This window comes from Rhipicephalus microplus, chromosome 5 (assembly GCF_043290135.1).
Source record: "Rhipicephalus microplus isolate Deutch F79 chromosome 5, USDA_Rmic, whole genome shotgun sequence".
Classification (NCBI taxonomy): domain Eukaryota; kingdom Metazoa; phylum Arthropoda; class Arachnida; order Ixodida; family Ixodidae; genus Rhipicephalus; species Rhipicephalus microplus.
In genome coordinates this window covers 176,904,484-176,930,942 of record NC_134704.1, presented here as the reverse complement: position 1 = coordinate 176,930,942, position 26,459 = coordinate 176,904,484, and the positions used below count along the sequence as shown (strand labels likewise).

General features: G+C 45.3%; 1 protein-coding gene across 2 annotated transcripts in view; it reads right to left on the bottom strand.

Annotated features, from left to right (window-relative positions):
* LOC119174107 (uncharacterized) overlaps positions 1–23,379 on the bottom strand; it is a 76,313-nt gene extending 52,934 nt beyond the window's left edge. For both annotated transcript variants that reach the window (XM_037424912.2, XM_037424913.2), the window contains exons 1-7: positions 22,190–23,379; positions 20,913–21,042; positions 19,920–20,081; positions 10,878–10,978; positions 7,652–7,700; positions 5,702–5,820; positions 3,702–3,785 (exon numbers count right to left, since the gene is read on the bottom strand). In XM_037424912.2, coding sequence (XP_037280809.1) covers positions 3,702–3,785; positions 5,702–5,820; positions 7,652–7,700; positions 10,878–10,978; positions 19,920–20,081; positions 20,913–21,042; positions 22,190–23,200 — 1,656 coding nt within the window. In that variant the 5' untranslated portion in view covers positions 23,201–23,379. The remainder of the gene's footprint in view (positions 1–3,701; positions 3,786–5,701; positions 5,821–7,651; positions 7,701–10,877; positions 10,979–19,919; positions 20,082–20,912; positions 21,043–22,189) is intronic.
* Positions 23,380–26,459: the final 3,080 nt, after the last annotated feature.

Sequence of the window (26,459 nt, the reverse complement as noted above, 5' to 3'; positions counted from 1 at the left end):
CATTGGTGAACATCTATCAAGTTATCGGTTTCTAGGATGTATGTTAGCCTAATATTAATAACGCTTTCGAAGGATTTCGCCATACAACTTGTAAGTGCTATGGGCCTGTAGCTTGTTGGTAATGTAGGGTTTTTTCCGGCTTTGAGAAATGGAATTATAATGGCTTTTTTCCACTCTGTTGGCATTCTGCCAGTGATCCAAATAGCGTTAAAGAAGTGCAGCAATGCCTTCACCGCTTCCTGGGACAAATGGGCGAGCATTTGGTAATGTATTTTGTCTGGGCCAGGTGCTGTTTTCTTACCTTGAGAAAGCACTCTGTTAATTTCCTGCAGGGTTAAGGGGGAGTTGTATGATCTGTCGTGATAACCTGTAATAGGAAGCTTTTGCTTTTCTGTAGATTGTTTATGTTTTAGGAAAGCTGCCGAATAGTTTGCTGAGCTCGAAATAGCGCAAAAGTCCTGCGCTAGTAGGTCTGGCTGTTCGCCTAAAGTTGTCTGGATGCCAGGGGTTGAAAGAATGGGGGTGGTATATGAACTGTAGTTGCCGGTAAACTTGTGCACCTGATCCCACATTCTTTTAGATGTGATGGAGCTGTTGATGGATGAAATGTACTTTTTCCACGAGAGTTTTTCAGCCTGCCTGCGAATAAATCTTGCCTTTGCTCTCGCCTTTTTAAATGCTAGGAGGTTCTCTCCTGTAGGATGTTTACGAAAAATGCCCCACTCCTTTTGTTGCATTTTTTTAGCTTGTGTGCACTCTTTTGTCCACCAGGGTTTAAGTTTTTCCTTTATAATGCCGGAGGATTGTGGTATAGTTTGTAAGGCTGCCGCAAGTATGCAGGCGGTGACTGTCTCGTTCATTTCCTCTATGCTTAGGCCATCAAGCATCTCTTTTTCTAGGGCAGCTTTTTCAGTGAACAGTGGCCAGTCTGCCAAATGTAGTTTCCAACGCGGTGGTCGGGATTGAGTGGTGGGGAGGGTTTGTGTTAATTTTATGAGAGCAGGCATATGGTCACTGCCGTAGACATTATCTATCACGCTCCACTTTAGTTCGCAAAGGAGCGAAGGTGAGCACAGCGCTAGATCTAAGCAGCTAGTGGCTCCTGTGCTTGGGGAGCAGTAGGTGACGCTACCAGTATTTAAAAGACATACGTCATTGTTCAGAATAAAATCTTCGAGGGTTTGTCCTCTGGTGTCAGTTGTACTGCTTCCCCAAAGCATTCCGTGCGCGTTAAAATCCCCTGCGATAACAAACGGTTCAGGCAGTTGGTCCAAAATATGCTCTATATCTTTAATTGAAAAATGCGTGTGTGGGGGGATATAAATAGAACATATAGTAATAGTTTTGTGAGCTAAAATGGTGACGGCTACGGCCTCGATGTGACTGTTGATGGTGATCTCTCTCACTGCAATTCCACTTTTGACGACAATAGCCATGCCACCGGACAACCGGCTAGCGTGGACGCGATTGCGACGTACTACGGTAAAACCTCTGAGGAAGTTGGTGTGTTTTTCTCCCAGATTGGTCTCCTGTAAGCACATAGCCATTGGAGAGAGACTACTTAGCAAATCTTTTATGTCACCTATGTTGTGAATGAGTCCTCTACAATTCCAATGGAGGAGAAAAGCCATTTTGGGCAATGAACTTGAGCAGAAAAATGGAGTAAGAATTGATTTGTTGGCAATAAAACCTTGGTGACATGCGTGTGATACTAAAGTCAAAACAGAATGGTACCATAACCTTTCAGGTTATGGAAAACGAAACTTATTTTACAGGGCTTTTTAGAGGCCCTGTAATTTGTCTTTTGTCTTTTTTGGAGCGGTCGAGAGAAACTCGCCGCTCCTTCGGCGCTGCACGCGCCGTTTGACTGGCCGTTGTGTCCATAGCTTCATGAGAAGCGTTGGATCGTCGCTCTGCCGAGCGATCCCTGGACGTTGTGGGCTTCGGCTCAAGATACGAAGCCTTCAAACCCTCTACACCGGACGTCGACGGGGTTCCCGCAGTCTGCCCGTTGCCTTGGCTCGTGCCAATGCATGTCGACGCCCGTGGTGGGGCCTTGTTGAGTAAGGCCGGAGCAGCCTTGGCTGCTCCCGCAGTAGGGGCAAGCGGCGGTCGCTCCAGCACGCTGAGCGTAGCTTGGGCGGCCACCTGATGCTGTCGTGGTGCTGCCCCCTGTTGCACAACTTCAGCAAATGATTTTGTTGCATAGAAAGGGGAGACCCGATGCCTTGCTTCGCGGAAAGTGATGTTGTGGGTGACTTTAATGGTAATAATTTCTTTTTCTTTTTTCCATGCTGTGCAGGATCTAGAATACGCTGCGTGTTCTCCATCGCAGTTCGCACAGTGGGGTTCGGCCTTGCAGTCATCATCTGCAGAGTGGCCTGTGATACCACACCGTGCACAGGTAAGCTGCCCACGGCAACTCTGAGAAGCATGTCCGAATCTTTGGCACTTGAAGCAGCGCCGCGGATTCGGAATTTAGGGTCTCACAGACAGTTTTAGATAGCCGGTAACTAATTCTTGCGGTAGTGTGGAGCACCCAAAGGTCACAATTATGTGCTTGGTTGGAATTTCTTTGTTTTCTCTTCTCACTACGATACGCTGTACGTGAACGACGTTTTCGTCCTTCCAGCCAGCCAGAAGCTCATCATTTGTTAGGTCTTTTAGGTCATCGTCTGACACAACGCCTTTGACAGTGTTCATCGTTCGGTGCGCAGAGACGGTTACAGGCTTGTCCCCAAATGCTACTAATTTTTCTAGTTTCTGAAACTGTGTCTTGTCTTTAACTTCCACTAGCAAGTCTCCGCTTGCCATCTTTGTAGCCTTATAGCCAGTTCCGATAGTCTCGGTTAGGCACCTGGACACGAGGAATGGGGAGATGTTGCGAGCTTTTTTGTCCGAGCTTTCGCAATGAATAACGTGGTACTTAGGGAAATGGTCTTGTTTTTCTGAAATTGGCATTACATTTGCTTCGGTGCGCCACCTTTTGAAGGGGCGATCAATGGATAAGGGGTTTCGTGATCCCATAGAAAAGTGCAGTTCCTTTAGTAATGGCACCTACCACCCACCACGGAGCCCAACAAGGGGACGTGGCAGAACATGTAAACATGTCTGCGCAACGCCAGTAGTACGCCACTGCCATAACCTAATATATCTATCCAAGTTTGGATATTTACACCAGGTTAACCCTTGCCGCCAGGAAAAATTGGAAGTAAAATGAAGTGAGGAGAAGACAGGAAAGATGTAAAGTGAGAACAAAAGACGAAGATGTAGGGAGAGAGAGATAGGAAAAGGCGACTGCCGATTTCCCCTGGGTGGGTCAGCCCAGGGGTGCCGTCTACGTGAAGCCGGGGCCAAAGGGGTGTGTTGCCTCTTCCGGGGGGCCTTAAAGGTCCTATCACCCAGCGTCAGCTCAACCCCCAGGATCCCCTTTTCCCCGGACACGGCAAAGCCACGCACGGCTAGGCGTGGGAGGGAGTCAAAACTCCCCCGTTAGCTCGGGTCCGTGGTGTCGCTACACACCAAACGCCTACTTGCGCAGGCGCCCCTGCGGGGGCAAGCCTCAAAGATATTGAAAACCAACATTCTCATGATGACACAGGAAACACGTAGATGGTGGCACCAGATTTACTTCTAAGTATCATTGTGCAAAACTGTATGGCCCTTGCAGTAAGAACTGAAACATTGTCTGGAGGCCTTACCTTTTTCGGATCATCTGGCTTCTGCTTTGACAACTTCTCAAGCTCCTCAGCCATCTTGGCTCGATGCTTCTTGCCTTTGTAGTGCTGTTACAGAAAGCAGGTGCACGCATGTTAGAAACTGATGCTTCTGGCATGACTCAGGCTACATGCTTTGTATAAGGCACAAAACCAGAACAAGGCTACATAAACGACAACTGAAAGCTTGTTTTAAAATGTAAAAATGTGGAGACATCCTTTTTTCTCGTGAAATTCTGTGGAACTGACCTGCTATATTCCCTAACAACTAATGCTCCTTCATTCTGCCAATGACTGGTCTACTAGTTGGCTCAAGTGGAGGGACTGAATGCACTCGACATGCACGAGTGTCGAGCTTGAACTCCAGACAAAGACCAACTTTTGGTCAACCGTGCCTCAGTGATGTCCTGCTATAAATGAGTTTCTGCCAATTTTCCCTGTAAAAAATATGTTACCGTAACAACCCGTGGCCATAAGTGAGTACAGTAAGCCTGGTTTGGGCCAATTTGGTGCACTTTCATTGGACAGTGTATAGTAACAACCTGTAATTATATTTCAACAACTCTAGAGTAGCTCCAGTGGCCCAACACACTTAAACTAACCACCTAATCTTTGCCTGAGTAGGTTTGTGCCTGATAATCATGAAGTTTATTTGCAAATGCCTTATTATAATGGCTTTGTTAATTAAAGATGCATTTTAGCGGCACTTCAACCACCATTTTAAGGGGAGATGACAGTCAAAAAATCGTATTTTAAGCGAAATTTCTTGTATTTCTGGTTTTTACTGAATTGTAATCCTCAACCCTTCCATCATCTGTGAAACTTTCAAAACGAAAGTCGCGCAGAAAAATGCAAAATAATGTGTGTAAAGGCGTCCCGGTGGCTTTAGATTTTGCAAATTTCCGCTAATATTGGCCATCTTTGAATGCGTCCTGCACTCGCAGCGCTGCCCGGCGTAGCGACCGCTTGGGAAAGTTGCGTTCGACCTTCTTCTTACAGCTCCGACAACCGCCAGTTTCGTACGTGAGCAAGAAAATATGAAAAACAAAGCTTTTTACCACAGGGCTTGAGCGGTTTGAAACGCGCGGCAATGTCAGCCGCATCCCTATTAGGGAGCTTTAGAATAGCGCATTGCGAGCCCTTGCATTGCGGTCGCTGCTACTGCGCATGCGTCGTAACGCGAGTCGGCGTTCGCGTTCGCGGGCTGCACGCAGAAAATCTGAAATTGCATGCGGCGATTGCAGCCCGCATGTGGCCCGCAAGCGCTGGTTTCGAGGCTACGGTGTCACTGCAATCGTGCGTAGCGGTTTGCAACAGGGCAAACGCTATTCTAAAACTCATATGGCGCCCGCTACGCCCGCAGTGCTTGCAAACGGTATTCTAAAAATCCCTATTTGCTACCGAGTCAGTGTCGGCGGTGCGGTGACTGTCATCGGCATTTGGTCCGTCTGCTTCCCCGAATGTCTACACATACTTCCGCAATGAGAAGCCCTTCTACATTTTTCACTGGTAAATGATGAGCAAAAGTTGAAATTACCCTATGTCACCGCCCTACTACCCTATGCTGGCCGAAAAAATTCCGAAAATACCCTATGAGTAGGACCGTACGGCTGGAAATCCTGCTTCATAGACGTATTCGTATTTTTATGTTCTGAAAATGCATAAAAATGTTCAAGATTGTGTTTATTGCACAGCATTAAATACTTAAGCTTAAAATTGCATCGTCCATATTTTTTTAAGCGGGGTGGCAGAAGAAAAAGCGTTCTTTGTGGTGAGAATATTTATTCTTTGACTTTTATGAACTGCTGATGGTAAACTAAAAATGTTTTATTGTAGCAGGGCTCGACTGTTTACACCGTTCAAAATTCTTTACTAGAAATTATTTGAAACGATCATCATTCGGTTTGAACTCCAATTTTGCTATGTATTCTCCCATTGCTACCACAGAACCTTCTTCCAAGTGCATCGCCAATTTCTGTTCTTACCTCCTGAATCTGGTCTTCGTGGTATGCGATCACTTGGCACACCTCACAGTGGAATATGAAGCCCTGGCTTGCAGAAGCCGGTGGCGACTGATCCCTCGTGGACTGCTGTCCAGTGCTGCCTGTTCCGACCATGGCACAAACAAGTTACGAGCCGTGCGAAATGCAAGTGATGCTGATTGAAGTCATCAAGCTACTGATCTAGCTAAGCCTGGAATGGCATAATGTAAAAGCAACTTACAACACATTACTTTTAACGATTACTGATCAGTACAACCTCCTACAACAATAGAATCATGATTTGCTTGTTAATGCATGCCGCACGAGGTTTCTATTACATGTAGCTAAAGATGGCACTCAGTCTGAACGCGCTTAAGTTCTTAAATAGTACACACAGGTCACTCTTCAAGACAACAAAGGTTATTGCAATACCACAAAACAATAACAAATCTTTCAAGACGTAACATATGCTGCAGATATCAACCCTTTAAGGGTTTTTGCCATACATGAACCGCAGCACTTAACGTGGACATCGTACATGTAAGGCACTGTCTTCATTTTTAGAGCGCGCCCTTTTCGAGCATTTTGCTCGTTTGGCATGTGCTGCCATGCTTCAAGAAATCATGAATGTTTTTATGCGCTGATATCTCTCTTTTTTTTTTATGAATAAGAATGTGGTGCTTTGTAAGTCGCTTGCACATTCTAGCGTGCACGCGGCGGGGATAATTTTAAAGGTCCAACTGATCGATAATTTTTTTGCTTAGAATGCGCTGCCACACTTCGGGAAGACATGAAATTTTTTCAGTAACTAATATCTCCCCGTTCCTTATTTTCTTTTTTTTTTTGCTTTTAAAAGCAGCGTGGCAGCTATCTCTTCTGCATCCGAATGCGTGCAGGCGGTGCGGCTGGTTTCGATTTGATCCTTCAGGTGGCAATTGTTTCTCGCACCCACAAAGCTGATTGCTGTCTGGTTTCCAATCTCTCAAAGGGTCACTGCTTGTGGTTCTCTCATTCACTGCTCCCCAGAGAACGATTAATGCTTCCGTGTGACGTTAGATTGCACTGAAGATGATGCCGTGGCTGCATTTTCCGTTTTGAGTACTCAGATAAACTATCTCTGTATCGTTGCCAAAAAGACGTACTATAGCTTTTTCTCGTTTCGCCGCTAGGCGCACAACCATAGAAATTTCTTCTGTGCACTCACTCGCACAGTTTGTTCTGCTATTAAGTCAAACAGCTATTTTTCGAACGCAGACTATTGCCCAAGTGCAGAATCTGACTCATTAGATTTCAATTGATTAGATGCGGATTTACTTAAGAGTTCAGACTCAGATAATCATGAAGGAGTCACATTTCAAAAGCGTGTGCAGGGATACAATTAGGATCGGATCGAAGGTTACTAATCCCTAGTGTGTAGTGTTAAGAGTAAAAACATTTTTCACTAAAAAAGTACCCTGGTGCACTTATTTTTGTTTGTGAGCTATGTTTGTTATAATGCCTAATTCTTATTTATTAAAAATGTAAAGGTACTATTGTTTAGGATTTTGCTTGATGTTACTATGAATAAACTATTTGTATGTATCAACACAAAATTTATGTGTCTCATTATGGTCTCAAGGAAAAGATTTAGACAATTTTCTTTTTTCTTAGAGAGAATGGTCTGAATAATTCATTTTAGCAATATAAAAAAAATACTCACTTCTGATCTGCATTTTGCAAAAAAAAAAAAAAATGAACCCTGAAAGGGTTAACTGTTTAGCATAACATGAGTGTCATGTAATAATAAATACTATGCATGGGAATTCACATCTACACATCATTCATACTGCTTTGTCTACAATGCCATACTTTGCGATGGCAAAACATCGGAAGGTAGCTTTCGAGAGTAGAGACGTTCAAGGTACAGGGTTTTTTTAACTCCCGTCATAAAAATAGCAAAGCACCACAACTCACCTGCATTTGCCTTGCCTTTGTCAGGACGTTTATCTGCACTTTTCTGCCCCTGGCATCAAATGGGGTAGCGAAAAAAAAGAGCCAAAATGTAGTAGTCAAGAAGGGGAGTAGACGACAACCATGTAGGCCTGACTACACGTGCGCGTTGGAGCTCGTCAGCGCATGTCTTTATCGTGCGATGCCACATACTCTTCCTGTTGAGAAAGAGGGGAGCGCAGCTTCGTGTAGCCATGAGCCCTCTCTCTCCATAGTGAGAGGACGTGACGCCACGTCAAAAAGCCACGTACTCACATGCTGCAACGCGCCTGTGTGGTATGGCCTCAAGAACAAAAACGAATCTGTGCCTTCATCGTGCAAAACGCCCTCTCTGATACACCTTCCTCCATCAGGGCCAAACAAAATGCACCTTCTCTACAGCAACTACTGACAACCTCCGACACAACCGCGAATAGACACCGGTACAATACCTCACCTGCACTTTGCCCACTGACATACACGACACTGACAACCTATCATTGACTCAGAAAATAAGACGGCCTTGCTTTTTGCAATAGATGCCTAATTCATCAGCCAATGAAAACCTTGCTCGTACTCTTATTACCGTTAAAGGGCCCCTCACCACTCAGCAGTGAAAAATGTGAGAGCGGTTTCCTTCCCGCCTTAGCAACTCTTTGCACAGGCAATATATCCTCCTCGCCACTTGCTTCTTAGAGCACGTGAACAATGTCAGCACTATGTGTTTGAGCCTATCAGAATTTTGCGGTTCTCAACTACATGCTGTTATCGCTACTTGTGCAGTCGTAAACACACAAAATGATGCAACATCAGTTGATTGCGCACGATAGTCATGTGAGACGAGAACGGGCTGGCGGCTGCATGGCAAAGCGGTGCAGCAACCAATTCAAAACTGATATTTCGCGTATATGGACCAATCAAGAGCATGTACACTAGAGATGTCATGGGGTTCCCTGTCTGCATCACGAAGTGTGCAAGAAAAATTAAAAACACCAGGAGAGAACAATGCGCTCGTTCTTTTAACTTTGAGAGGCTAGTGAGGGGTTTTTTAAAATTCCGTGATTTAGAAATGCCCAAAAATCTAGAAAGTTACTGAAAAAAGAAAAAAAAAAAACGCCCCCATATCTGCATATTACGCTGCAAATGTCGTCGAAAGACCATAGTCTTTCGTCGGGAGAGAGTGAACAAAATGTTTATTTGATGTTCTGCGCAAGAAAATTGGTGAATGGTATTCTGGAGGCATTGTGTTAGAGTGCCTCGAGCGTGCAGCGGAGGCGAACAAGCGCATCAAGTCACGCAACACGTGAGACATGAGTGACGTACAAACAGACAAATGTACAGACAGACAGACTAAAATGTTTGCGTCAAAGGTCCCCAAGAAAGACTATTGTTTTTAAAAAACAGCCCTGTGTTTTGTGGCCTTCAAGTGGCAAAATGCTTTACTATGTTTTCCTCCGTCTAATTGGCCATAGTAAAAAAAGCATCTATGTGGCCAGGCACTAAATGTAAGAAAACGAATACATTTTGACAACAAATTTCACTTATGCTATTCTGTGAACAAAGATTACACAAGTGCAATATATATAAAAAATAGTTGCTAAGAAGAAACAAGGTAGTATGTTGTAGGCACAATGTGCACAATCGTACTCTTGAAGGGACCGAAAATCGCCCAGAACAAGAAATGAAATGAGATGACTCCACTGGTGGAAATATTGTCCGTCACATTGACTCAAACCAACCTCATTTTTTACGTGAGAGGTGAATTTATATTTTTATTTTTTCATTGAAAGGAGCGAAAAATTATCTGTGTCGCCTCAGGAGGCGGGAACATGAATGATCTGATCTACCTGGCCACGTGACTGTCGATTGCTGTAGCCGGTCGACGATTTTTTTGTTAGTATTGAAATAGTGATAGTTTCTTTTTTCATATTAAGACATATTACTTCATAACAATGAACATGTAGACCTGCGTTTATAATAGGCTTAAACTGGCACTGCATTCGCATGACGTAATAATCCTATGCTCATCAGCGTACCTTGATGCAACCGTGCACGCAATTTCCAGGTTGCTAGGATTTTGGAGAGACGTAGCTTTGCTGCCTACGCTTAGTCTCAAAAATGACGTGCACTGCTCAATGGCACAGTCATGTAATATGCATAGTGATGCTTTAGATGACTTGACTTGGCTCGTGTATTGGGAGAGTAACAACAATGGGACAAGCTACCCATGACATAGGCAGCCTTGGGCGCAGGCGCACACTACATAATAGAAATTAAGTTAAACAATAATTGAAACGCTCAAAATAAAGGCAGCTAAGCATAGCTACAGGAATTCCTTCGAAAACAGAACAACAACAGCTTTCATGTATCGCGAGAAGAGCTGGCAACGTCGTTATCAATTATCAGCATTGCTGGAGGGAAGGTACATCTGTGTTTCGGGGCTTTCAGAGAGAAAAATACTGCTAGTAATATAACTACGAGCTTTTCGGATTAACTACTGCAGATACAAAACCTATGAAGGGTGAGCTTTCTGTCACCATGTATAAAAATAGGTTGAGAAAAAACAGTTGCTGGTCCCTCTTCTGAATGTGCGAGCTTCCACTACATCAGTCACCCACAATAAGCATATATCCAAACACATTTTCATGTGGAATTCATAAAAATGCGAACGCAACTGGGTTAGCACCGGGCAATGAATTGCGAAAGCAGTGCAGATAAGAAAAATTCATATAGTGACGATCCTGAGTGAAAAAAAAAATCTATAATATTCTTTTTATTGCATTACCTTTAACTAACTGTCAAGCAAGAAGTGATGCTAAATCAAATAAAGTGTAGACATGTTGTGTCACCCTAAATGACACATTGACATAATGCCACTGCAACGGTTGAAGGCTGTGCACACTGAAAAAAGTATAAGAACAAAACGAGAAAACTCAAAATGCCCTTGCCTCGCAAAGTGAGCTGAGAACAATGAAACGAAAAATAAAATGCTACAGGGTGGCACACTGCTTGAACTATAGATGATGACGAACGTGGTGCTTGTTCCACAAGTGCACGTCTTGCGACAATGGGATGCAAGATGAAGTACACCGACACAATGTGTTATCAACTCGGCTGTGCGCCGTCTCGGGTGAGTGTCGGCTCTCCGAAGAGCACAGGTGACGATGCGTACCCCCTGGTACCCCTCAAAAGCACGAGTGGCGAGCTTTACCTTCCCTTTACCAGTGGCCGACGGCTGACTTGTGGTTGCAGATGGCTGCTGCTGCTGCTGCTGTTGTTGTGGCTGTGGCTGGAGCAAGCTTTTCACCTCGTCTGTCGAGCAGAAGAAAAGTGAGATGGCCATAAACATCCTGGAAAGTGAGCACAGCTTGGCCGCCGTGAGGAGGTCAGGTGTGCATGTTTGCCTCTTTCGTGAGGGCCTCTGCGCACCCAAAGGCAGAGCCCCCATTCGGGTGGCAACATTGCGGATCCTGACCAACAGAACTCTAAGCACTCACTGGAGCCCCTCTAGGAGCCACTGCGAGCAGTGCAAGACCTCCACATCCACGAACTACTAGCACTACCAAAGTTTGACAGCCAAGAATGCCATCTGCAAGAATACCCAAGGCGGCTTTCAACCCTGAAGCCAGCTTGGCGTTGCACAGTGGCCACCACGCAAGGCTTAGGATCAATGGCGGTAAACCTCAGCCAATCACCACAGCATCAACCCTCCTTGCAGGATTCTGCTAATCTTCAAGCTGCACTGCCACAACTGTAATGTTTATAACCTACTGGCAACAAAAATCAAGTGCCACCACGGTGAGCAGCGTCACCAGCGCTTCTGCTGCTGGATGCCACTGGGTCTCCCAGACTGGCCTTTGGGAAGCTAACTGCTATTTCAAGTACAAACCCTACACCATGCAGCAAGCCCTCGTCAGACATTTGCCATCTTTTACCCAGCACAAACGCATGCCAGGACAGACAAGTGGTGTTCTTGCAAGAACCACTGCATCTTGTGCAGAACCAGATAGTCCGGTGTCCACCCACTATCTTGTCACTACAGGCAAACATTGGGCGAAGATGTGTGGCCTCACTTGCTACACCTGGTAGCTGCAAAGCACCTTCGTCCTCACTTTTTCATGCCAGATTAATAACCGAAAGAGAAACTCTACAAGTCCTCCAAAAGTGGGCCCTTCCCACAAGCACTCGTGCTGCTCCCCAACAAGTCCGCAGTTGCCCTCCCAAAGTCTGCCGAGGGATCACTGCATGGTTGCAGACACTTATTCAGATGGCACCCCAACACTTATTCAGATGCTGCTCCCCAACAAGTCCGCAGTTGCCCTCCCAAAGTCTGCCGAGAGATCACTGCATGGTTGCAGACACTTATTCAGATGGCACCACAGGTTCCCCTCAAGCTGCTTAGCGCAGCTTTTCTGCTTGGTCATCCTCACATTGTTGTTGCAGAATAAACATGATTCAATTCAATAAGTGAGCACTAATCCTTTGAGGAACCAACAAACGCTTGAAGTTTTGAATGTTTCAGAGAAGGCGGTTGGTGATTGTGTTGTCACTGGCAAAAAATACTACGTGGAACACTTGATCCACGGCAGCGATTGAACGTGGCTGTGTGGTGGTGTCGGCTAGCATGCGCAATAGGTCGACATGTCCAAGCCAACATTTGTGCCATGGCTGGAAATCATTCCGATGCAAATGAAGTCATGCTTCAATAATAATAAGGCAACTATACATGACCTATTAGAATAGACGATTCGCCATGCTGTCGTTCCCAGGTGCTGTCACAGCTGTAAACAGATGGCCGCTGTGTAGACCCAAGCCTCATTTGCATCAGGTGGGGCCGACAAACATCCCAGCACGTGAGGTAATGGTCTGCTACCTGCCACTGATATAGGAGGATGAGTACTGTTGCTAACAGGTACCTAGTGGTGCTACAGGCACGAGTATGCTTCTTGCTTCTATCTAGGCACTTGGCAGATTGATCCTACTGGAGAGGACCCTTGCTTCAAAAAAAAAAAAAAGGGGGGGGGGGGTCATTGAACCGCCACACCCATAAGTTTACATAATATTCTTGCCTACGGCACTCCTCAACAAATTTTAAATGGCCATTTAAGTAAGTCAATATGAATTAGTAGAGTTATAGATACTCAAGTTGTAGTATTCAACTGCCACAAGTTAATTCATTAAAATGACTTCCTACAAAAACGAAGCTGCCAAGGTTCGTTTAATGAAAACCTACACATAAGCAAGCATACAAAGCACTTTTCCCATGCTATCTCCACCACAGCGTGCCCAACATAGCTGATTATCTCATTGGTAATTTTTCACAGAACTATCCATGTTGTTGCCTGTATTCTCGAGTTTTATGCGCCATATCCACAACACAATAATGAGAGGAAGAATCCTTCAACAAAGGGCTGTTGCTGGAGCCAGCAACACCTCTCCGGGAATTCTCAACTGCATCAAGATTTTATTTTCCTTTCAGCCTTGTTTAACTACTATGAAGATGTACACCATAGCGAAGAACTCCATAATGACTTGGACGAGATGGAATTCTTTATTCTAAGTACACGGGAGTTATTGCATTTCACTCACATCAAAATGTGACCATCACAGCCAGGAACTGAACCAACGTCTTCAAAATTAGCAGAGCAAAACCCTGCCTACTAAGGCAGATTGCTGCTACATGTGCCCACAAAATGAAACAAAAAATCAAACAGCTCCCTCTTCTTTTCTACTGACAGTGTTCTCGAGAAGCCATATGCACGCATAACTGCCTAGCAAGACAGAAGCCTACATGAAGGCTGCACCAGTTGGCTCTTTCGAGCCGGGAACCAATGCAAGCGGTGCACCACCTAGGAACACTAGCAAGGTGACTACCTGGCATCACCACCATATAAAAATGATGGAAACTAAAGAAACCCATTCATTAGGCCACATCCCAGTTAGCACCCACAACTGGAACAATTACAATTAGACATACATGGATGACAATGATGTGACAGACGAAAAATGCTTACAATAGCAGTGCACCCAGCCATGCTAACATAAACTAAGCCTAGTCATAGCTGTATCTAAGAGGACGGGAATACCTGGACCTGCAAGTCACGTAGACCCGGCCTCTCGTATTGCATTGGCAGAGGTGAGCGGGCGTCCTATGCCAACTACACAGCAAACTCAATTTCAGCTAATCTGCTGTCACTCCGTAAGCATTGCATTACACTTGCTGTCCTTCACATGCCTTTTTTTGCAGAAAGATGCAGACAGCATCTTTCTGGCTTGCACAGCACACTGACAAACATTGATTGATATGTGGGGTTTAACGTCCCAAAACCACCATATGATTATGAGAGACGCCGTAGTGGAGGGCTCTGAAAATTTTGACCACCTGGGGTTCTTTAACGTGCACCCAAATCTGAGCACACGGGCCTACAACATTTCCGCCTCCATCGGAAATGCAACCGCCGCAGCGGGGATTCGATCCCGCGACCTGCGCATCAGCGGCAGAGTACCTTAGCCACTAGACCACCGCGGCGGGGCGACACACTGACAAACAATTAAGAACGTTGAACCCTGTTCTGATTGAAGGGCTTGAAACAGTGGACCAATCGGGTCTGATGTCCTGACAACTGTACCAAAGCAATTGATGTGTTTTCCCACATGACCCAGTGGTGTTAAGTCACCAACATTCTATTTACATTGACAACATTAGCCAGTTTTTCCTTAACTGCCGCCAGATTCACTACTATTACACAGTAATAGAACAGCTGACAAAGCACCAGCTTTTTTGTATGACACATTCATATGCCGAACTGCAAGCTTTCCTTAGCCTTTCCTTTAAGTGTCTGACAGCAAATCAGAATTTGCAACCTTGAACTTATTTGGCAAAATAACCTAGGATATCATTCTTCATAGGAATTAATTGGATTGCTGTGATCTACGTCACATCATATTGATTGTGACTATAATGTAGGCGTCATTCTGCATGCTGAAATATTTTCCAAATCTTTTTTATTGTGCTTAGTAATTTGATAGGACTATCCCCAAGTAATGAACCCTCCCCTCTAATTGGGGTCAACTTAAAAAAAAAAAAAACGAAAAAAAGATGGGTCCATTAGGCAAGCAAATACGATATTACCCCTTGAATTTTGTTATCTTTGTATTTATTACCCACTCTCCCCAATAATACAGTTGATCATGAGGGTACAAATCTAGCAAATGAAAAATTCCCAGAGACAGCAGGCGCAGAAGGTACTCTGCCTTCTATTAAGCATACTGAATAAATGCAGGCACGATTATCTGCCCTATCTATATGCCTCAATATAGCATAAGCACATGCCGTTGGGGTGCAGCAGGTTTCTGCACATATCCTTAGCACAGGGCTGGTGCTATGAGCGCTGAATGTAGCCTCAAGAAAGGGAAGCACGAATCTGCAACCCATCATTATGACCCCGGATTGAACCTTGTGCCAACCAGCCGTGGACTTGCACGTTTGCAGTTGCCGTCATAGCAAAAATAAAAATTCCACAAGTTTGTGCCCCTCATTATAGTGATATTTGAGTGTAGTCTTCATTACATTATATATTGGCTCGTGCAGACAATTTGTCTTCTGCAGCATGACTGCCCTGTTAATCTGAAGATTGCAAGGCCCAGCACATGTGTGCAATTCACAGCACTCGCCACCAGCAACCTCCCCAAGATGAGGTGCACTACTCTGGTGCCATCTCGTAGCCTCCCGTGACACTTGGCTTTCTTTTGCAACCTTTCGACATCTATGTTTCACTTCGTGTTTTTTCCATCTTTGAGTGCATTTATTCTTTTAGATATGAGGGTCGAGGAATGCCAACGCTCAATCCATAAGCAGGCATCGAAGAGCTATGACTTGAAAAAGTATAGCCACAAACACTACTTCCTGCTATACCAACATCATTGCAAAACCGTGAGTCTTTGAACAGGGGCAGAGCAAAGTTACTTGATGTCAATTTATACACACTCCATGGCTCCTTTAGCTCAGCCTTGCAATGTTAAAGGGGGCAGACTGGTCTTTGGGACCAAAAAAGTGGCAAAAAAATTCATTTTTTAAAATTCGCATATTTGGTTTCTGCAAGTATTTTTCTATCTCTCTGTAAATTTTCATACACCAGGAAGTGGTAGTTTTTTTTTTTGTAATGTCATTCTAACTGTTCAGATTCTTGGTGCTGTTAACAAGCAGAACCTGCGAAAAAATGGGGATCCGACTTCGAGGCTTCTTTATAATTTGCCAGCACTTGTGTTAGAAGCTCTGCTACGAATTTATGAACACCATTATGAGGATTGCAAAACATGCGCACCATGATTATTGCTTTTTGAAGAAGCTGTGTTTTTTCAGTTTTTCATATTTTTATATAAAAAAGAAGGTTAATTTACGGCTGTTGAATATTGAGGCCTCAATATCTCTGCAGCTAGGGCAGGTACAACAATAATTCTTTTTCCAATAGAAACCAGTAGGTGTATAGAATGCATATATGGGAGCAGAAATTAGAGCACAAGTCTTTTTAATCAATTACTCATCAATATTCTGACATAACTCCAACAGCTTTCAAAAATGGATAGCTCATTTTGGTGTAAAGTAACCAAGAAAGCCCTAAACACAAAAGAAACTTGCATACTTTCAATTTATAGTCATTAGTCTATGTTGGCTCATCTTAAATATCACGTTTAATTAAGCACTTTTTTTCTATGGCAGCCTTAAAAAATAGGGGGTAAACTTAAGTTATCTGACACAAAATGAGTTACAGAAAAACTAATTAACTATATGAAAATCAGCAGAAAAACTGCATAATCCTGTGCAGTTTGATCAAGATCACTTAAGAAAATATAAAAAAAATGTCCCATACCAGTCTGCCCCCTTAATAATTATTGTCCCCCAAATAGTTCGAGGTTTTTTTCTAGTTTTTACGATGCAAAATTTTAGCCCCAGAAAACAAACGGATCCCAAGAATTTTCAGCTGAGAATCCACAGTTCTAATTTTATCACTGCGTGGCACTAACATCATCACCAGGCCTCTGCCTTAGGTAGAGCTAGTGTTAGTCCTACTTCCAGAGAAGAACGACTGTACACTATGTGAGGACTGCGAAAGCAGTATTCGAGTGCCTTTAACAGTGATGTAATGGTAATAGAAGTAGGAAGTTTGGCATAGACAAGTGAAGAATTTTCGGTGAGAGGAAACAGAAAGAAGCCCTCTTTGAGGACAGCGGCCTGAGAAGTTTCCATGGGCTGTAAAATGGAGTGTTTTTCGATGTTGAACGGCAATTTACACACTTCATTCAAGAGCAATAGAGGGCTCCTATCAATACTCTTGCTCGACGCATTTTGGTGTCACCTCGGTGAGGCGACTGCTGCACAACTCCTGCGTGCCGAGCTCATCGTTGCCACTAGAGGACATCTTGGCGGCGGTTGCTTAACCCTTTAAGAACCACATCAAGTGCATGTACTATATAGAGGGGCTGAGGCTCGGAGAGCAGGAAGCGATTTCAGCCAGATGACTGAAACCGGTCTCGCCTGCGATGCTGTGCACATGAATAACCGAAGCGTGGGTCTGCATTCCCAAGGCAGTCGTCCGCCGTGCTCGATTTCGAACGCCCTGAACGAAACAAACTGAGGTGCTGTGTCAGGCCATCTCTGACTAGAGAGCTTCAGAATAAAGTGCATGAGACAGCGATGAATAGGTGCGTGAATAAATGGCTTTAACTCGTTTTGCTCAGGCTACATTAGGTTGAAAGCTTTTTTTCTCCAGTTTTTTATCTCCGAAACACACCTCATACTATATGCAAGTCTGGAATATACGTGGGTGTCTACAATACTACCTTAGCAGTGCCGCACAACACCGTTGCACGTAGGCAGAGCTGGCCAGAAACAACACTATGGATGACTCTTCCTCTGGTCCTTGGGAGAGGTCTCCCTCGTGAACGTTCCCTGCAGGGCAAGGGAGCCTGCCACTGTCGTCCACAAATGTTCAGGCACTTCTACTGCTGGGCCAAGGCCTTCCATGGTATATTAGTGTGCTGGGAAACAGGTCAACCCCTACAAAAGCCCGTATTGTGCCTACAGAGAAATATCCAGTTGGTCCAACAGAAAGTTTACAAAGGCAGCGCTACACAGGCAGATTTGCTAATTTGGAAAAGACCACTAATTGATTGATTGATATATGGAGTTTAACATCCTAAAATCACCATATGATTATGAGAGATGCTGTAGTGGAGGACTCCGGAAATTTCGACCACCTGGGGTTCTTTAGTGTGCACCCAAATCTGAGAACACAAGCCTACAGCATTTTCGCTTCCATTGAAAATGCAGCAGTTGCAGCCAGGATTCAATCCTGCGACCTGCGGGTCAGCAGCAGAGTACCTTAGCCACTAGACCACCTCGGCAGGGCGGAAAAGACCGACATTCTGCCAATATTTTTATGAAGCACTGGCATAGACGAAGATGAAGTGAGATGGAATGAGGATGAAACTGACAGAAACTCATGCAGATGGGTCTTGTCCTTTTGGAGTGCGCTGCCATACAACTCTCATAAATATATAGTGAAATGTCTCCCCGTAACAATATCAGTTTCTAAAGAACATCTGTCTTATCTGAATACAGTACATACCCGCGTAATAACCACACTTTGTTTCTGATAAAACAAAGAAAAGCTGGGGGGGGTGGGGCATTTATTATGTATTGTAACTTTACGAAAACTTTTTCCGGATAAGCAAAAAATGTTATAACAAAAAATAATAAAGGGGGGGGGGGGGGCAGAGAGAAGGAGGATAGCTTAACTTTTTGCAATCAATATACACGTACATTGTTTGCAAACTAACCTCCTTGTCCTTCTGTGTTTCCCTCCTTCCTTACTGCACTCCACTCATCTTTGGTTAATGGCGCTATTTTATGCAAGCTGTCCTCGCGCCCTCTATAAAAGCCTTTCGTGATTTTCTTTTTTTCATGATCTTTTGTTTATCTGCGACAGTGTTATTTGCTGAGAGCTTCACGTGTGCCCAGAAGCGTATGCCTATGCTACGACACACTTTGCAAATTTGCACAATGACAACTTTGGCATTGCAGTAAGCTACTCTCCTCTGAAACATCCAAACGAACAGTTGTCTGATAACAAGATCAACGACAAAACATGGCCGCTGCCTCGCTCTCTGCTTGTGACAGCAAAAAAGGTAGTCTACATCTTGCGTTCCTTGAGGAAAGCGCACATAAGCATGAAGAGCAAACTGCTACTGAAGCAAGGATCAGGGGTGCTATCATGTTACAGAAATCGTTACACTCTTTTCTGGGCAAGTTTTTCTGGTTTTCCAGAAACTTGCGACATACCTGCGATGTGACGGTGACTGATGGCCTTTCGTGACAGTACGGTAGGTGTTATAGCGGCAGCAAATCATGCCACTGTCGTTCAGAAACCGCATGCATGTGGTTGAGCCTTATGTTTCGTATTTGCAAGAAGCCACCGGTTGTTGGCGCGAGCAGTTCCGTAACCTTTGCTATCAGTGCTTGTGAGCTGCGATGTCTCTACTCTTGCACCGTCCGTAAATCCCCACTGTGGCGTACGGATAATTAAAGAAGACAGGGGGCATGCCATACACAGATAAGAAGCAAATTAACGAACTGCATGCAGCAGAGGGCGAAGAAGGAGAGAGAGCGAACGGAGGGTCTTCAGCATAATAAAAAATGAAAAAACATCAACAGGCAAGGACGCGTTATGTGTTGGTTCGCGATAGAGTTACTATACATCCTACCTTTTAAAAGTAGCATATTCAGTTAATCTAGTTTGTGGGCTGCAGCAGGTGAAATTTTTTTGTTTTTTGTGCTTGTTATGTGGGAGAAAAAAATTAGAAATTTTAAAGACTGCAACTGTGGGTGCATTTATTATGCGAGTAAATACTTGAACACAAACCCAGTCTTTCATTAGTTTTGCAGTAGCTATGTGACACACACATGCCGAGCTTTCTTATGAGGTACACACAGCCTCGTCGCACATTTAATTCACCCTTTCCCACAAAGCATTGCAAAATGAAGATTCTCCCATCCCCACCCATCGTTGCCTATGTGTAACACTGTGGTCATGTTACCACAATTCGTCATTCTCCTTCTAGTAGAGTTTGCACACAAAAGCAATGACAGATGGCTTGCTTATTCTTGTGCTTGGACTCAGGTATGTGAGAATGGAGCACTGCAAAATGATTCTATAAGTGCAAGCAAGAAACGTGAACCCCGTGGCTCACTCACCCTCGGGGTAGAACTGCAACAGCACGTGTTCAGAATACTTGGGGTGTACATTCAGGGACTTGCTGAGGCACAGGTGGCGGTCGCTGCGCAGGTGGCCCACCAAGTGGTCCCTGCATGGCACCGAGATTTGGCACACCCGGCAGTGGTAGTTGCCCAGCTCCTCTGTGGAACACAATGAAAAAACACATCATGGTTTCCTCCAGTCCATGCCAAGGAGAGCAGCAGTGATGGGAGTGCTTATTATTCCGGTAAAAAGGCAGGAAAGGGAAGCTTGCAATGAGAAATTTGTAACTAAGGTGTGTGTGCTGGAGCAAGTGGACTTGTCTTTTTCAAAGCTGCAATTGATTATGTTGGCGCTCGAGTGTACATGCGTCATATTTCACTGAAGGGTCACATGATCATGCAGGGAATGATAGTCTTCACGAGCGTTTGCGCTGATATGCAAGCTGTGATCGAATTGCCAGCAGCATATTTAACGTTCTCCAGATTTATGTTAGTACCATGGACAGCAGTGTGTACAAATATGGACCATGGCATGTTTGCATGACCTATGATAAGAAAATTCGCACTATGTGTCTAGCACTCATGTTTCTGCAAAGCTGGATGGAAAACAAATTTGAGATTGCAGATTTTTGCCTTTTCGAGCTGTGTGGTGCAATATTGGGGAATATTATGGCTTTGGCCCAACTCGCAGGAAGTATTAAATGTAGCACTACGCAATAGGTACACACATGTACCCTTCCTGTACAAAATTTAGCTAGCATTATCAACAAAACTGTTGGCATGTTTTTAAAATACCCCTGTCAAAACGTTATGCTCCAGTTTCATGCGCCATAACAGCGTATTACACATTCAGTAATCTTGGAGTAACGTGAAGGCACCTTTTGTGATATGCCGTACATACCATTGCCATATATAGCACAAACGTTGCTCCAGATACCTTTGCTGTACATGCGGAAACGATAAGAAAAACACAGTAACAATAGTACTAACTGTTCATGCCCATGAAGTACATCCAGCGAAGGCGCTTAACGTGGCGTTGTGTTCCCACATGGGTGTCAAACAACTCCGGCTTGTGCATCTTGACATTGCAGAGGCTGCAGCCAAACATGGGCTGGTCATCCTGCGAGATGGCAAAACGCTTATGTTTAATGTCCTACAGCATTACATGGGCTGCTATAAGAAACACAGTACCATGGAGCTCCGGATTATTATGCACAACCTGGGTGCGTTCTAACATGCGCTGAATACTACATGCCTATTTTGTTTTGCATCCTGCCCCCATCAAAACGAGTACAGGCATCAAGTCCGTGTCATTCTTTGCAACAGAACACACCTACGAAGTCCCACTGCACTGGTCTAGTGGTCATGGCACTCGACTGCAAATCCCGAAGGTAGCGGGATCGAATCTCGGATGCATTATCGCTGGAGGCAAAAGTGTTCGAGGCCTGTGTACTCGGATTTAGGAGCACGTCAAAGAACCTCAGGTGATCCAAACTTCCAGAGCCTGTAACTATGGTGCCTCACAATCCTATCGTGCTATTGGGACCTCGAACCCCAGATATATGCAAAGGTATAATCCTCAATTACCAACTCACACCTATATTTATTCTTTAAAAATAAATGTCTGTGCATGAATTTCATACAGTTTCCAGTCACAATTTCATCACAATGCCGAATCTTCAAATTGGTGCTCTGCACAACACCCTCAAGTACTGCACTATGCCCTCAAGTACTGCTTGAAGCACTTGCTGAAAACAAAACGATACTCCAAGATCACAGTATCACAGCACACAGTATTTCAGTGCATGTGGCCAAATTTATGCTGGGCTCTCAACTAACTCGCTCAAGCCATTTTTCGTACAGACCGAGTTTTACTAAAGTGGCGAAAGTCCAACTTCACAAACCAGCTTTGCCCTTATTTTTCGTTTTCTTATTGTTCTTATGCCCCAGTTGCGCATTTGGGAGCATGAATAAAGCATGGCAAAGTATAACAAAGTTTGCCTTGCAAGCACTATCCTGGTATATGTTTATAAAGCATGTCATGTGCACACAAAGGAGCAGGTTTAGGAAAATGAGAGGTAAGGATAAGGTTGATTTGAGGATAACGTTGATTTGTGTCAAAGCAGTGATGCGGGTAAGCTTGAGTCACTTGCATTCATGTTCGTCCTGTATATGCGTTCCTTCCATCTGGTTCTCTTTTGCACTACGAATATGAATGCAAGTTGATTCGTGGTTACGGGCTTAACACACGATAGACTATGTCTCACCTGAGCTATAGCCTCCTCGGGAAGCCCTCCCGTCTCCTTGGCGACCCGCAGCAGTCTCTCGATGAACTGGCGCACCGAGCGTCGGATGCTCTCGTGCAGCGACGCCGTAATGGTCTCTGCCTGCTCAAGCTCAACGTCGGGGCACAGGTCCCACAGCCGGCTCACCTCTCTCGTCGGCTCCTCTTTGACTTCCTCGTCTTCGGCCATCACGAAGTCTCGCTCGGAAGGCGCCAGGTCGCGAACGATGGTCTCGCCTTCACCTGCAGCCGCCGTATCTTCTTCTCCGCCGTTCTCGATTTTAACGCCATTTGCTTGAGGCTCCGCTCCTTCGTTGCCTTCGGCGCTCGCTTCTGGATCCCCGTCCGATGCATCTTCACCGGGAGCGTTATCCCTCTCAGCGTCACCTTCCAATCCGCCTTCTGCCTTGACGTCAACCGCTTCGATGTGGTCGCCGCCTTCCTCCACCTCGCCGCCTTCTTCGTTGAGGTCTCCTTCCGCGGCCTCGTCTACCCAACCTTCGACATCATCTTCAGCGACCTCGGCACCGCCCAGTGGTTCCTCTGCGTCACCCTCTTCATCGTTCTCATCTCGACTAGCCGCAGCGTCTTCTTCGTTACCGTCTTCGGCGACGTTCTCCTCGTCTCCAGCGGGCACATCTTCGTCGTCATCTGCATCGAGCACGAGCGCCTCGAAAGCACCGTCGTCCTCGGAGGCTTCGCTCACGGTTCGCACTGCTTTTTCGGCCGCCGGCTTGGTCGCGGCGACGGCGCGTTTTTTCGCCGCCGGTTGTTCAATGGCGGCGGCGCCAGGCCGAGGCTTCGGCGCTGCTGGCACCTTGCGCGCCGGTGTGGCCGCCTTTTTCGCTGGACTGCCGGGTTTCGTCATGTTGTCGTCGCTCAAAGCTACGACCGCCGCTCCGTCGGATGCTTCGTCCTGCGCGGTCCGATCACCGCTATTTCCGAACTTCGCCCACGGCCGACCACGGCGTGCCGTATTTTTGCGCGGGGGCATGTGCGTGTTGTCTACTCGCCGAGAAAAGGTAATACCTGATGGGCGACGTCTCACTCACTAACTCGACACGCACAGCAAGCTTCGGACTCAGTTACGGCTGAGACACGAGTACTGGGGTTCAGATATTGACCCCTGCAAATTAAAATACACCTAGCTAGTATTCTCACAGAACACTACCACTGGTGTTCTGGAATGGCCGACAAGTGAACTAACGCCTGCGTTGTTCTGCGGATTGGATTGGCTGACAAACAACTGACTGGCTACAACACAGTGGATAGATAAAGGTGTTGATTATGAAGCAGGCAAGCGAAGCAACAAAGATGACGAAAATGACTAATACCATCTTACAAAAAGCAAAAAAAGTTGAGCATTTTTATTCAGCAAGTTTTTCTTTTTATGTTTTAAAAAACAGTCTTTATCGCTTTTTATGTAATAATTTAGCAAGGTATTGTTTTGCGTTGCGCATAGAGTTTTCTAAAATTAACTGTAGGGACTCTGACGCTGCGATCGTTTAGAGTTACTGCATATTCCACCTTAAGATATGCTACCTAAAGGTAGCATATACAGAAACTCTACGATCGTTCAGCGACCATGGGAATGATGGGTGGTGCACATTATTGCCTAGTTTTTGTACTTGCGAGCGGTGAATCGTACTTGCGGCTTCAATAATTGCTGGTTACGGTTTCGTTTTAAAGGAAAGAAAATACGCTTTTGAACTTCGTGACCTAATTTAAAAAGGTAAGCTTTAAAGAAATAAGGTAATGAAGTGCAACCACTGAACATTTTCTGATTTTTTGTTTCGTGAGAAAGCACCTTCAAGCCATGCGAACACACACGGAGGCAGAAACAGGTCAGAAGTATGTAGATTAGACAAATGTGTGCTACTAGTAGAGGTGTGCGCCGACCAAGGAGGATGCATAAAACTTGCTGGAGTGAAAGGGGCGCTGTGCGAGTGAAGCCAGCCACTGCCATCTTGCCAGTGGCAAAAAGCGTGCTCAGCCAACACCACCTAGACCAACGTTTTTAGAACAATAAAAACGTTGACCTAGACTAGGTGGTGTTGGCTCAGCGCCATCGCGAACTGCTGATTTCGTCCGGTCTTGTTTCACCTTGTTGGCATGTAAAGACAAATGGTTTACAATGGTTGCCTCTTGCGTCGTATACAGATGTGTCAACAGGTTGAAAAAAGGTTGTGGCCTCTCATTTCACCTGTACGTACACGAAAACGTCTTTGACATAGTCATTCCGCGCTCGTTACTAAAGGGAGCTATAGCTGACGCGATCTAAGTGTGCAAAACATAACAGTCCGGATTTGTTTTACAGGTTTCCTAAAGATCCCGTAACGCGGAGCCTCTGGGAGTGGGCCGTTCGCCGTGAGAAGTAGAATGCGAAAGACTGAGATCACTTCGCTCTGTGCACTTCGCGCCTGAGTGCTTTGACAACCTAGCTCTTTGACATTGAAGGGAAGCATGTGAAATGGGGTTATGAAGTGGCATTGAAGGCACTTCGACGTGAAGAAGGGTTGTGGCTCGGGAACAAACTTACGAAAGTCCACGTCCAATGGGAAAAGCAAGAAAATGAATGTATGATATGCTGTACAACTGATCGAGTGCCTCACTTGCCGACGCTTTGGACTTCTGCGAACCAAAGCTAAAGCTGCCGCAATTCAAGGGTGACAGCACAAGATCTACGTTTATTAGAACTTTTGATCGCTTGATTGACATCTTAAACTCCAGGAACCCACTGGCAAGGTCGTACAAAGCGCCCCTTTGGCAGGGGAACGAAGCATTCTGGAAGTCGTTTTTTGCAGAGACTCGAGCGTACATAAACGGGCTGAGAGAATGCAAGCGACAGAAGGACTGAGAAAAAAAAAGAATTCATTGGTTTTTTGGATACGCATGGCAAGCCCGGAAAGAATATTTGAGACTTGTCAGCTAGGGTCAGCTGCAATACTTACTGACACACAAACTTAGTCAAGACTATGCCGAAAACTTCATCGAATCAATACGTGGATGAGGCGGCCATAACAACAACCCATGCTTCGCAGTTTATGGCTGCATACGAGCGTCTATTGGTTCAGACGGAAGTCACGTCTTCAAGTTCTGGACACTGCTCCCAAGATGTTCTTTCCGTACTGAATTCAACGACTCCTGTAGCCATGGTAGATCCAAGAAGTAATCTCACTGACATGCGCAAGGCCCCAGTCCTGCAGCCCGATGACCACGACAATACGCATCGCATTGACTAGCCCGAAAGCTTTTCTGTTTTTGTCGGTTCCGTGGTGCCATACATAGCAGGCTTCATTGCTCGACAGGTCGAACTGCAACTACCTGTGAAGAGTGCATAGGAGCCATGCACTCAGATGAGCTGACACCTTTAATTAAATGTAAGAGGCGAGGTGGTCTTGTTTCACCGTCGCGATGATGTCATTAGCCTCTGTAAAGAAGTCGAGGACTGAGGCGGCTACAGGCTGAATGTGATTCCATCAAAACGGTGAAGTCAAGAGAAAAACACTTCATCCTGAATGTTCTATGAGCTTCTTCGAGAAAAAACTGATTCCATAAACTAGAGCAGCACGTCCTAGACTTTGATACGCTTGATAATAAGGTTTACAGTTTGTGCAGGCGAATCGCCGAACAATACGTAAAAGTGAGAATACAACACATTACGAAGGAAAAAAAAAACAAGAATCCGTCAAAAGTAAGGTGGCACCACTTTTGACAAGGGCAATAATTTTCAACCACCAGTAGGGCACCTATGTTTTCGATGATGTGTTTGCTTTAGGCATCGCTATTTGATGCATATGCACTTTAATTGAGTTTTTTTACATGCCACTAGGCTGCGTACAAGTCGCAATAAACATTTACAACCAGAATTAGTTGTTTTCGTTGCTTTATAAACACACGAGTCACTTCACCCGCAGCGCGATGAAGCATAAATTTGCAGCGCTCGGCTCTTTTCTAGAGGTGTGCGCCGAGGCGATTTTGACCGGCGGCGGCGTGGGGGTCGTACTATAGTGAACTAGAAGTACTCTAGTGGCACGACCACCAGGCCACGCCGCCTCTCTTGGCGGTCGGAAATACCACGGACCGCCGCTAGGGTTTCTCGTGGCGCTACTGCGCCTTTTCCTAGGCGAGGCGCGGTCACTTGGTGATTCAGCGCGTTAGTTCAGCACGTCTGCCGGTATCCTGCGCATCGCTTTGTCTGCAGCTACTGTTCTGCACGTGTACCGGTATACTCTGCTCTGCATTTTCTCGCA